Source organism: Colias croceus, chromosome 16, assembly GCF_905220415.1.
Source record: "Colias croceus chromosome 16, ilColCroc2.1".
Taxonomy (NCBI): domain Eukaryota; kingdom Metazoa; phylum Arthropoda; class Insecta; order Lepidoptera; family Pieridae; genus Colias; species Colias croceus.
In genome coordinates this window covers 2685148-2697897 of record NC_059552.1, presented here as the reverse complement: position 1 = coordinate 2697897, position 12750 = coordinate 2685148, and the positions used below count along the sequence as shown (strand labels likewise).

The 12750-nt window shown below is 33.2% G+C and overlaps 1 protein-coding gene and 1 non-coding gene across 2 annotated transcripts in view; both read left to right on the top strand.

The window, feature by feature from the left end:
- The window catches only part of LOC123698331 (furin-like protease 2), a 214562-nt gene that overhangs the window by 157263 nt on the left and 44549 nt on the right, over nucleotides 1-12750 (top strand). Inside the window, exon 2 of the mRNA XM_045644914.1 lies at nucleotides 8140-8356. Coding sequence (XP_045500870.1) covers nucleotides 8195-8356 — 162 coding nt within the window. The 5' untranslated portion in view covers nucleotides 8140-8194. The remainder of the gene's footprint in view (nucleotides 1-8139; nucleotides 8357-12750) is intronic.
- On the top strand, nucleotides 235-305 carry Trnag-gcc. Its single transcript has one exon. It is a non-coding gene; the product is annotated as a tRNA-Gly (tRNA).

Below are 12750 nucleotides of genomic sequence, written 5' to 3'. Positions count from 1 at the left end.
ATTAAGCTGGGAGGTTTTGATTGCTAGCTACTGGCTGGCTTGGATTTGGTGTAAAATAAGGTATATATATGAAAAATAAAAAGTGTTTCTTAGGTCTGCTATTATATACAACAAAACATTGAAATAGATGAAATAAATTAGCTAACTATATTATACTTTTTTCAGTGTATAAAATTTCATATTACGAACCATGTTTTATTTGAAATGGGTAATTATTTCAAATATGTCAAACAAGCATCGGTGGTTCAGTGGTAGAATGCTCGCCTGCCACGCGGGCGGCCCGGGTTCGATTCCCGGCCGATGCAATATACTTTTTACATATTTTTTTAATTATTAACGTTATTCAAATGGAATATAAATATTTGTATATTTTATAAATAATTCATATAACATTAACAATTTTTTGTTTTGAATAAAATTATTATATTCCGCTTTAAATCATAATAAACTTTGAACAATGTACAAAGAAAATATTGGGCATAATTGAATTTACAATTTACACAAGTCTGCGACGGATTTGTCTAAATATAATTGATTCGGTTGACAGACTTGTCTCCAATCGCAAACTTCCAAAGAGCAAGTTGAATTCCCAAAGTTTATGTTATCGTTGATATTGAAGATAAGGCTTTGGGGCATCTTCGCTAATTCTATATAAATCCCGCAATTGGTCCTCGTAATGGTATTAAGCCTTAGAGCATTATTAAGCCGATGTTTTGTTTATCCAAGTGTTTTATTTATTCGTGTTGTTTGGAAATTTAGTGAGTGTTATTTGCTAGTGTTGTGAATTTTCTTGAAGGCTTTCTTCTAGATTTTGTTACGTACGTATATAATAATCCGTAGGAGTTGTCTTTTCGTGTTATTTTTTTTCTTTTTATTCGTGAGTAGGTTTCAATATGTGTTACTTTAAGATATAGGTACTGTTTTGTTTATGATTATATTATACCGTCTTTATGATATTTTCAGCCAAAAATATAATTGTGAGACTGTTCCTTACTAGTAATACTTCGCCTTTTCTTTATCTACCCACACGCGTTGATTTCTATACTTAGTTAAATTATTAATTAAGTAATTAATAATTTTTTATTAACGCTCTATTCCTTTAATGTTAGAAGAAGAATTTGAAGGACTATTTTAAATATACGTAGGTACTTATTATCTTTATAACCTCGTTGTGTTTCAAAAGCATAATTATTACAATATTGATTCCGCTGTCATTAAATGTTTGTATAAAAGATGGATATCCCACGAAATTAGCGCAATTTGTTATCTCCTCTGTATTAATGAAAACGCCACTTGCCTGTCAGCTTAATATAACCCCAAGTGCTCTAAAGCCTTTAGTCTTTCTATTAAACGGCCCGTCTTCGGAATCCGCTGAATAAATTATGATAATTATCTTGTCAGCCTTTAGTGTAACTTTGAATTAAAAGCCAGTTGACTCTTTATTGTAGTCCGTGATGATAGGCTTTGTTAAAACTCTCAAGACAAGAAAATGATTACCATTGTACAGTTATATTTCGAATGGAAAAGAGGAGTTAATGTCAAGAAATATAATTTTGATATGAATTAATGAAGCATTATTTTATATGATCAATTTTTAAAATCGCTTTTTCACAAGAATACTCAGAAAACGTCTCGAAAAGTTAATCTGTTACCATAAGTAAAATAATACACATGCAAACAGGATAAAATCCATTGAATCCTCTATGATATGTTCCAAAGTATGAACCGACGGGAGCATACGTACGTACGGGTTACGGTAGCGATTATTTGAATTGCATTAGTCGTCCTCAACAGAATCTGCGGTCTCATGTGCTGGATTGCTCAAATCCGGTCGCAGATTAAACAACAATTTGCCCCGGCTATTCGAGTATGTTCGGGGATACTGGAGAAATATTTCTAGGGCGGTTAACGAACTGGCGACCGTGACGGCTTGCGATATTTTGCGACTAGAATAGAGTCTGTAACTAGCAAAAAAGTGAGAGTGAGAAGTGGGTACTCGAGATGTTGAAAGATTCCCTTTGACAGTTATTAAATGACAAATACTTATTTCCGAGCGGTCGCGATGCGGGAAATAAGTATCAAGGAAGTAAGAAGTGTTTTTAGGTAAAAAGCTGATAGTGGCTAGGATTGTTGAAATATTATTGTCATTTCTGTTGTTGACAATAATAAACTTTTAAATTCTGTAGAGCATCTTCGATTTAATTAATTTAGCTTAAAATTATATTTTGTTTCACTTTATTTCTTGAATAAGTTTGTTATTTTTTCTGTATGAGAATACTTTGGCTTTAGTCGCACTATCGCCGGTGATAAAAGGCCTAAATATAGATTTGATTTAAGTTGGGGTCTAACGATTTTCAAGCGGGTAAAATTTGGTGTCCTTACGGGGACCATATTAACGAACAGATTTTAGCATAAAATAATAACTATATTTAATTACTAGCTGTTAGACGCGGCTTTCCCCACGTCTTTATACGAAATTAACAGTAATGTCTATCGGAATTGGATCTATCTTTATGTATCATTAGAGGTCTGCATTTTAATTAAGTACCTGCTCATTTTACAGAATATGATTCTTAAGAAAAATAATTATTAATCTTGGTGGACTCATTAAAATCGTACGTTTGTGTAGGATTTGATAACAAAGTAAATAATAACCCCAATCAATTATACATTCAGTAAAAAATCTTTTGCTACAAAAAATATTAATCATTTTTACTAAAAGTGACATTCGATTTCAGTACATGTTTATTTAATGAAAATATTTTATAGGAATACACTGTAATGGCGTTGAATAGAATTATGAGAAAGGGCGACGTTCAATATGGCAACACATTTTCAATAAAACGGCATAAAAAGGCTTTGAATCTCCAATTGAGATTTGTGTATGTGTTCGTATGGAATTTTTATTGTTTACGGTATAAATATTGGGGTCCGTTATTAAGTCGCATTACGAATTCTCGACCCGTGTACATCTTCAATTGGTTTTAATTAATTTTCATATCTACTGCCTTTTATAAGGACGCACATGTGACGGTTGTTTACGTTTTGATGCCTTGTTTTATTGAAAATAACGCGAGTTTATTTAATGTTGTTATCGATTTTGATAGAAATTATGTGTGTTAAAGATGCTTATGTATAGTAGGTATGTATTAACTTTAACTAATTAGTTTTGAAGAATGTAAACTAGTAATCTTATAGAAGATTGTTTTCGTAGGTTTTTCGTACCTTAATTTGTTAAATCACAATTTAATTAAATGAGCTAATTAGCAACACATGAAAGTTATGAGATACGACTCCTCTAACACAAATTAAAAGCCACGTATAAATGGAATTAAATCGCAAAAATGTTCGCATCGCAGATTTAGCAGAATCGAGTTGAAGATGGCGGAATTCCTTGAATATTCTCATATTATTGAAGTCGCGTCTTCAACGTAACCGTAAAGCGTAAAGCGCGAGACAGCGCTGCGATATTTCCCAGTACATGTCGCATTCATGGTCGCTCCAGCCGCTGCCAGCGGCCCTGTATGCAATATTTAAGTCCACATATTTGTTAATTCTTAGCTCGATATTAAATTCCAGAAACGTTTTCAACGTCATTTTACGATGTGTTTGGATATTTATGAATAACTTAATGGAAATTGAAAGCGCTTTTGTGTCGCTTTATTGCTTTGATTGAGAAATTTAATTAAAATTATGAAGTACCTATCTCGTTTTATGTTGGAAACTAATACGTTGTACGGTACGAACCCCAACTTTTATTTAAGTATAAAATTTTGTGGATTTTCTTATTCAAATAAAAGCCATATTTATTACGTTTATAAAATTAATCCGCAAATTAAATGTGAAATGGAAAAAAAATACCTCTCCAGAAAGGAAACAATTTCTTAAACGTAACCGATGACACAAAGGTTCTTAAAGCCCAAACTCCCTCGCGGACGTCAAATAAATTTCCAAATGAAATTTCATAAATATTTTTGATATATTCACGGTCAGGCCTTTCATACTTTGCCCTCGTGGCTTATCTGGATAATCTGAGGATTTCCCGCGGATTTTTTTAAACGTTCGTGCGTTCGCTTATTGCGTTTTATCTTAGCGTGACGCGCTACTACAAATATGTTTATTCATTATTGTGGCCCGAATCCGTTTTAAATTTATGTTGTGTGTATCGATGATACAAATTTAAATACATGAATATTACATGTTGGTTTATAATTTTTATATTGCTGTTATTATAACTCTGTGAAGGATAATGTAGGTACTTTGTAGATTCGCTTACTTCGAATATCATTATATTTTCAGTAGTTATTTTTTTATTCAAATATTATTTTTTCAAGTCGGTTAATAAAATGGGCACGTGTAGAGGGAAAGCAGCTCTTTATAAAATTTTAATTTAGCCCTCAGGACTTTGTGTTACGCGAGATTCTATAATTAAACAAGTTCTATTGACGCTCTCGTTAAATACTCTGATGTTTTGATAATAAATTACACAGGCCAGTATGAACATATTTATTTTGTTTTGTTTGAATTTGAAGTAATTGTAGACCGTACAGGCACGAACGCGCGTCAAATTGTACCCTATAATTGTATTGTTGTACTAATAGGTGATTTTTTCCGTTGTGATGTTTTAGAACCAAAAAACCTATGTTAATGTAAACCTATGTAAAGTTTCATGTACCTACAGGGTTTAAATTTTTTTTGTTATCAATGTTTTATTTTTATTTCAAACTAGATTTCCGCCCGCGGCTTCGCCCGCGTTTGCAAAGGAAAACCCGCATAGTTCCCGTTCCCGTGGGATTTCCAGGATAAAAACTATCCTATATGTTAATACAAGTTACCCTCTATATGTGTGCTAAATTTCATTGTAATCGGTTCAGTAGTTTTTACGTGAAAGAGTAACACACATCCATACATCCATACTTACAAACTTTCGCCTTTATCATATATATGGGTGATTATACAAAAATGGGGTAACTTTTAAGGATATTTTGTTTACTATATTTTTTATATCAGATTATTACAAATTAGGGTGTATGTGATAGCTAATCTAATGAATATATTGTTCCAAATCGGGCCAGCCACTTTTTTAAGTAGATTGTGAGATATTTTAAATTTTCTGGATTTGGCCTCCAGGGGACTGACAAGGCTAACATAGTACTGATAAAAACACAATTTTGTAATATTCTCAAAGAAATTCAATGAAAATTACTACAAATCTCTCAGTTTTAATAATGGCACATGTCTTTTAAGTATTAAAATCACTTAGTTACATTTAAAAATGATAATTTATAATATATTGTGATACTGGGAAAAAACAATGTCTCAATTTTCAAAACAGCCTTCTGACATTTAACGCAACGTGAATATTCTTACTCTCTTACTTAACTTACTACTTTGACTTAGTTTTACTTAATATTTCAAGTAATTCACAAACAATAGAAACAAAAAAAACGGCCAAGTGCGAGTTGGACTCCTAAAAAACCTATTTTTTATTATGTTTGTAACTTAAAATTTACACTTTTAGCAATTTTTCCTTTATTTGTGTTATACGACGTTGCTTTTTACCATATTTAAAGACTGTATACACGGCAAGCATCCTGTGTATTTTTTTATTCCCTTGCGAATATATAATTTTGCGGAAATTTGCAGTATTCACGGATGTAGGTATCTTTTAATTGCGTTGCGTTATAAGTTTCATTTTTTTACAGCCCCAAGGGTTCTTAATGTTGAGTATTCAATATAAATTTCAGATTGATACCTCCACGCGCTTCAAAAAAACGTCTTAACAGACAAACGGACAACAAAGTGATCCTATAAGGGTTCTGTTTTTTCCTTTTGAGGTTCGGAGCCCTAAAAATCTAACATTATTTATGTTAAAAGTACTAATTTTCATAAAATGGTTCATGGTTTTTAACCAAAGGCTTGAATGAAAGTCTCATCTGAGTTTTCATAAGAGCCTTTTGACATTTTTATAATGTTATTAAAATAATTAACTTTTACGTTATTTTGAGGTAATTTTACTTCACAATATTATACGTTTACGTATTTATCTAATAAATACATATAACAAGCTATGCCCTGAAAGCATCAAAATCAATAATTAAAATAAAATAAGATCTTTTAAATAAAATTATTAGTAGTTTGTTTCAATAGCTCTTTTCTTTGCTACTCTTTTTTAAATGTTTCTTCCCTAGTCAAATTCAGTTTCTTTTAGCGTGGCGCATGATGTTTTAAACTGAAATATCAAATAGAAATGCTTATACCAATAGCAATCAAGATAAAAGTTCTCAAAAACGATAGAATCATCAGTACTATGGGGTCGCGTCAGTCCACTGGCGCGATATCTGACATAGGACTGATGCCAGCGGATTGATAAAAAGGGACTTAATATGAGATTATAATCACAAATTATGTTTTTTTGCCTTATTTCTAATATCAACAAATTATATTTTTACAAATCATACTTAACCATGTATGAATGTAAATAAAAATCAGTTTAACAATAAAATAACGACTCACCATAGGACTGAAATGTTGACTGGCGCAGCACGAATTTAGAGGACAAACACAACCCTAGCGCTGGTACAGTTATGACGGCCATCAAAATATGGGATGCACAAGTAACTTCATTACCAACATTAATATTTAGACAGGGATTTGACCTCGAATTGGTGATATTTAGCGAGAATTTCAAATTTAAAAAACACACAACGGACTGACCAATAAAAACGATGACAAAGTTTATTTTTATTTTTTAAATAAAATGTTAAACATTTCGTTATGAAAGTTATACTATATAATACTATGTATATCAAAGATTGTCCTGAATTAGTAAGTTTTCTATAATCAATGATAATGTTTATAAAATAGTCACTTGATTGTTGGTTTTCGGAGTTGTGACATGCCAAAGTACTGATTATTTAAGTATTAATTTTGTTTTTTTATCAATTTGTATTTTAAATAAAGAAGTGAAAGTGAGTGACCAAATAAAGGACGCTTTATTGTTTTAAAATAGATTGTTATTTGATTAAAATATAGTAAGACTTTGTATAAATTGGCTGGTGACATTGAGTTACCCCATTTTTGTATAATGACCCATATATTAGATCTATACACAAAGTTATTATTTATTTATTTATTTATTTATTTACATAATAATTATATGAAGCCGTACCGGTGATAGAATATTTTGCTAAGTTAGTCATCAAGCAATATGTTAGCCTTTAAGTTATTAATTATAATAAAAAAATACTATTACTAATTAATAATACATAATTATTATTTGTAAAAAAGACATTAACGGTATTTATCTTTTTTTTTTTTTTTTTTTTTATTGGTAATAGGGAAGCGCTTGACCACAAACTCGCCTGATGTTAAGCTGAGATGTGGTCTAAGATGGAACGCGCTTCCCTAGAAGGTACCTGTTCACTCTACGCTTGAAGACTACGCTACGTATTTATCTTAGTCTTATCCTTGAGAACACTACGGGAAAACGGAATTCTTGGAACGTCGAGTCAGCATTTCCGTTTACCGTATTAATAGATAAAACTAATTTATTTCGTAGAGCTATTAATTTGTATGATTTATTGATAATATTCAGTAATTAATAAATACGAATATATAAATGCGAAAGTAGCTCTTTACATTTTTATTCCCGATTCCCGGAAGGATGAATTTTAATAAAGATGGAATCTTTGCCTTCTCACATACATACTCTTTCTTATGAGATAAGGGGATGAAAATTGTATGGCATACTGTTCACAAGAACTCGTGAGTGAAAAGAATCGATAGTACAAACACATTACTAGTGACTGAACATGACACAGTATAATCTAGATACATAATATTATTATTTAGTTCAAATAGCATCTATAGTAAACATAATAAACAACACATCATCAGAACACTGTGCAATTAGTTAAAATAACTTAGGTAGATAAAAAATATTCAACGTACGTTTTACTTTTGAGTAAATAAAAAAGTGTTGTGTGGATTTATGAACATTTTAGATATTTAACTAACGACATGCAACACACAGACGAAAAAGTTTGAGACCATGTAATAAAGCCTAATCAGTCAGAATCTTCTATCCTTTTGAATCGTACCTAATATTGAGGTGCTAATCAATGAATATCATTTCAGACCCAGCACGGCATGCGCACACCGCCAGTGATGCCACACTGCTGACGTCCCCACGATGGTGCTGTCATGGCGCTCGCTCGCCCTGCTGGCCGCGCTCGCCGCGTGCGCCGCGCTTCCGGAGCCGATGTACCACAACCACTTCACGGTGCACGTGCCGGCGGGCAGGGAGCACGTGGACGATATAGCGAAGCGGCACGGCTATGTGAATCATGGACAGGTGAGTGATGCCACGCTGCTGACATCCCCACGTGTGACACGTGCTGTGACAGTCATTCGTTTTGGCCGAGCTGAAGTTAGGCGCGAGTCGAATTATCCAATATTTTTGACAGCGCTGAAGAAAAGCGTGAATCGATGCGTAGAACGTAAACTGCATATAGTTTAATTAAAATGGATGTTAAACACAGTTGCAGTGTTCATAAATAAGTTAGCTGTCAGTCGGTCGCTTTAACAGAATCAACAGCTGGTAAGCTGTTCTATAATCGCTTGCCAAACTTAAAAGATATATATATATCGAATTGCAATTGCAAGTTTCAATACGAAATCATCAATGTTCAGTGTAACGAATATATAGCGTGCCCAATTAAGCCATTATAAATGTAGCAAAATTTCTTAATAATAGTTAATACGTAGCTTATTTCTCAACGTTGCTGTCTGTTGGACGCCGCCCGTCCAATTAAGCCTTCTACTTGATTAATGACCATTACCGAGGGTTTACTTTTCAACTAGGTACGCCTTTCATACTAAATCTCGGTGCATAAGTTGGAAAAAAAAAACGCGATCATTAATTTAAATGATGCTGTGTTGAATGCAGCGGGGTTGTGTTATACGTGTGTTATTGACTTGTGAATGGCAAATAACTTGGTACGAGCTCAGCGGAGCCGCCAGTACTTGACAGTCTTGAAAGGCATTGCTATGGCACTAGGTAGACGCGGTTTGTAACGTATAATATACATAAGTATGTAAATTTGAATTATTTTATGTCAAGTGTGTTAAACTAGGATTTTTATGTATGGAAATTGGAGGATCTGTTTGTAAAAGTTAAGAAATATAGCGCTCTATTGAATGTTATGCTGTTCTGACGAGTAAAGAATTCTGATTGCCTCCGAAAAGTCATTTTATAGCGCAAATATTCGAGCTTCTATATTATCAGCCATGTTGAGAATGTCTTTTCCAAACTTGTAATTTTTTTTTAAATACTGTATTAGAATTATTTCATGAAAATGAAATCGCTTTAATTTGCTATCAAAGAGCTCCCAAATTTAACCGAATCTACTCGCATAATCTCATAATGCAATTACGGAACGTCGATTATTATCTGTATCATATTGAAAACGATCCACAAAGTGAAATGCTTCGCGTAATCCATCAAATATGCATTAGCAAATGCGTCAATGAACAGAAAACGCCGCGTTCCCGAATTGATTACAACCATTCGGCATTTAGTCTTTGATCGCTCGGGCCTATGCATAGTTACTCCTCGCTTAACATATTAATGATGTTTAGCGCCTGTGTAAATGCACATTAATTATGTTTCATTGAAACTGGGAGTTTCTATGAACGGTGTAGCTATGTTTCGTTTTGGATACGTTTTCTAGGTATATAGAGATGGTATAGTTAAGGGACGTTTTAGTCTATCTAGTCTATATGGTCTGCTTCTTGTCCTGTTAAGTTAATTTTAGTTTTCTTTTTCAGCCCGGCTTAACCCAAAGTTGGGTATAGGCCTCTTCATGTGCACGCCATTCCTTTCTCTTCGTTGCCGCTCGCATCCACTTCCTTCCCAAGATCTTCACTATGTCGTCAGCCCATCTAGTAGGCTGACAGCCAACTTTTCTTTGTCAAGGACGCCATTCTAGGATTTTGTTGGTCCACCAATTTTAGTTTATTCAAGAATAAATTTCACGGTAGTAGAAGCAAAAAAAAATCTATACTTGATTGACTTTATTTTTCAACGGGGTGAATGTTAAAATTTTTTGATTAAAACTTGGCCATTGAACGAAAGTCACAAAATCAACACGACGTGAATGGAACAGATACGCTAAAAATACTCGGTGTGTCCTTTCATCAACAGTATCTGATATTTCTAACGAATTTTCGAATCGTCCATCACCATACAATTTTCATTTCAATCATATTTGTTTAGAACTTGGGTACTTGGGAACAAAATATTCCTCGAGACGATTATTTTCTTAACAAACGAAGTTTGCCGTAAATAGAATAGAAAGAACAACAATAAACTAAACAAATATATTCGTACAACAGCGTTCCAGTAAAAATATAGGCGCATAAAGAGTGCCGGGAGTAGATAAAAAGTTTACCGATAAGTACTACAACGGTCCCGACTCACAAATATATTTGGGACACTTCGTCTTCGAATCGGAATCACGATAGCACAGTCTAAACTAAAAGGCTCCATTCTCAACTGGGAATACAGCGGGAGCATTCCATGAATCACATTCGAAACATTTCCCGTCGTATTATCTACAACTTGCTTTTAAAAGTGAAATATTAAACGGTTTCAATGGAGATTTGCAGGAGACGGAGCGCGCTACGTTGCGGTGAGATTAATGATGGATCAAAGGTCATATTGACGATTTTGGCAGCGGTTTTCTGATGAAATTATTTGACTGAACTGGCTTTCGATTTCAATTTGACATTTTATAGAGGTTAATCCGTGTTTTCGGTCGGAATTATGATGGAATTCTTTAGGTATATTAATCTAATTGTGAAATTGAGCCTGGGCTGGATTTAAAGCGTTGTAAAAAACAGAATGTAGTTACGATTAGAAGAGATTATTTCGTAAAATAATATACACATATCGTAATTCTCTGTATAATCTTTACATTCGATGTAATTTCCTAGATAGTATAACGCCGTATATCCGTCAATTACACCATCTGACCTATCTGGAGTCCGTGCAGACGTTTGCCAATAACATTATCATAACATTCTGAGTCTGGCTCCTGCGATACAGTAATAACAGGAATGGCCTAGACTGGACATGTTATTTTATATAACGAGAATACTGGGCTCCGTGGTCAATGACAATATATAAGGGTATTAACGGAGATTGTCTCAGACTCGCCGTTGAGAAGCGTTGGCTGGGACTTCTATTAGGAATTCTATTTTCTATTTATGTCCGTATGGGGTCGTGAACTCTCAACATGATGCTGGACGATTGTGAAGCCAATTAGTGACGCAAGTCCACAGCTATTTTATCTCTTTATAATTGTGTATAACGTGACGCCAATGAGTGTGTAATGATCTGAAATTATTTCTGTGAATACAGCCGACCATACCAATTAGTTTAAATTACGTTTACCAAATACGTTTGTAGTGATAATTCAAATATTTAATAGCAGAATTTGTTTTTTCGATAAAATATTTTTTTGATTGGAAACATTTAGATATATTTGTAGTACGCAATATTTATGGTATCACAAATAAATTGCTCATTCGATTTTGTAACGTATAACTCAGTTATATTTTCTGGTTTGTATAACAATACTATGATGTTATTTTTATGGCTTCATTTTGCAATCAGAGTATGAAAATTGATTACATAAATTTTATAGAAAAAGAAGTGTATGTTCAAGACAATATCCCGTAAAAAGTTATCGTTTTAAATACCGAAATAAGCCTTTAAATAAACCTTTAAATTGTGTATTTTCTAGGGTTTGATTTTACGCGAGTATTATACATTTAGAAATTAAAGACTTTTTAACGGATTTTAAACGCGATTTATTCATTATATTATTTTCCCGACGTTTCGAACACTTTAGTTTAGTTTTTAGATTATTTCTTTAAATTGTGATGGATCAAATGAAATACACAACAAAACAAAATTTAATATGGTCTTCCTTCTTACAATGTCGCCTGGACACAGCGTCTTTCATTTCTCGGAACCTTACTTAAATCTTCAGATCAAAAGCAAAGATCCTCAGATTACATTACGTGAGTAAGGGCACTATATGCATTTTTCCAGACTTCTCGCTTTTGACCGGGGAAAGTCTTTGAGATTCGTCGAAATGCTGAATGGTACGTCTGTGCTTATCTGAATCTATTTAATGCCAATGGACGACGCTATCTCCAGTACTCTTTAAATACGTGCTGCACTTTACTGAAATGTTCCGTGCATCGGATATTATTCCTCTGAAAGTTTTCTAGCTACTGTGACGTTTAACAGTTCAATGGATGATTCGAGTAGGTACTGTGTAGGGTTCGATATAATATTCTGTCTATTCAATTTCTATTCTTACTGTAATATTCCTTATATTATCAACGTACTGTGAATTTCATTAAATATATAAGGAGTTTCTTTAATTAGGAGCTTTTTATTGCTAGATGCTCGCTATCAATATTCTACCATCAATACTTTAATTTTTTGCCTACCATGACCACGAAGCGATATCAAGCTTTATTGTTAGAATTTATTGCCCTATAAAGAGATAAAATTTATACTTTTCCTGAAAATTGGTACCAATTATTAAAAATAAAGTACAAATTATTCTGTTCTAAGTATCCGATTGTTACGTTCACGCGTTACCGTGTTGAGCATTACTAACCTACATGTAAGTCGTTACCACATTGTATGAAAACACGTTCAGTTAGCAC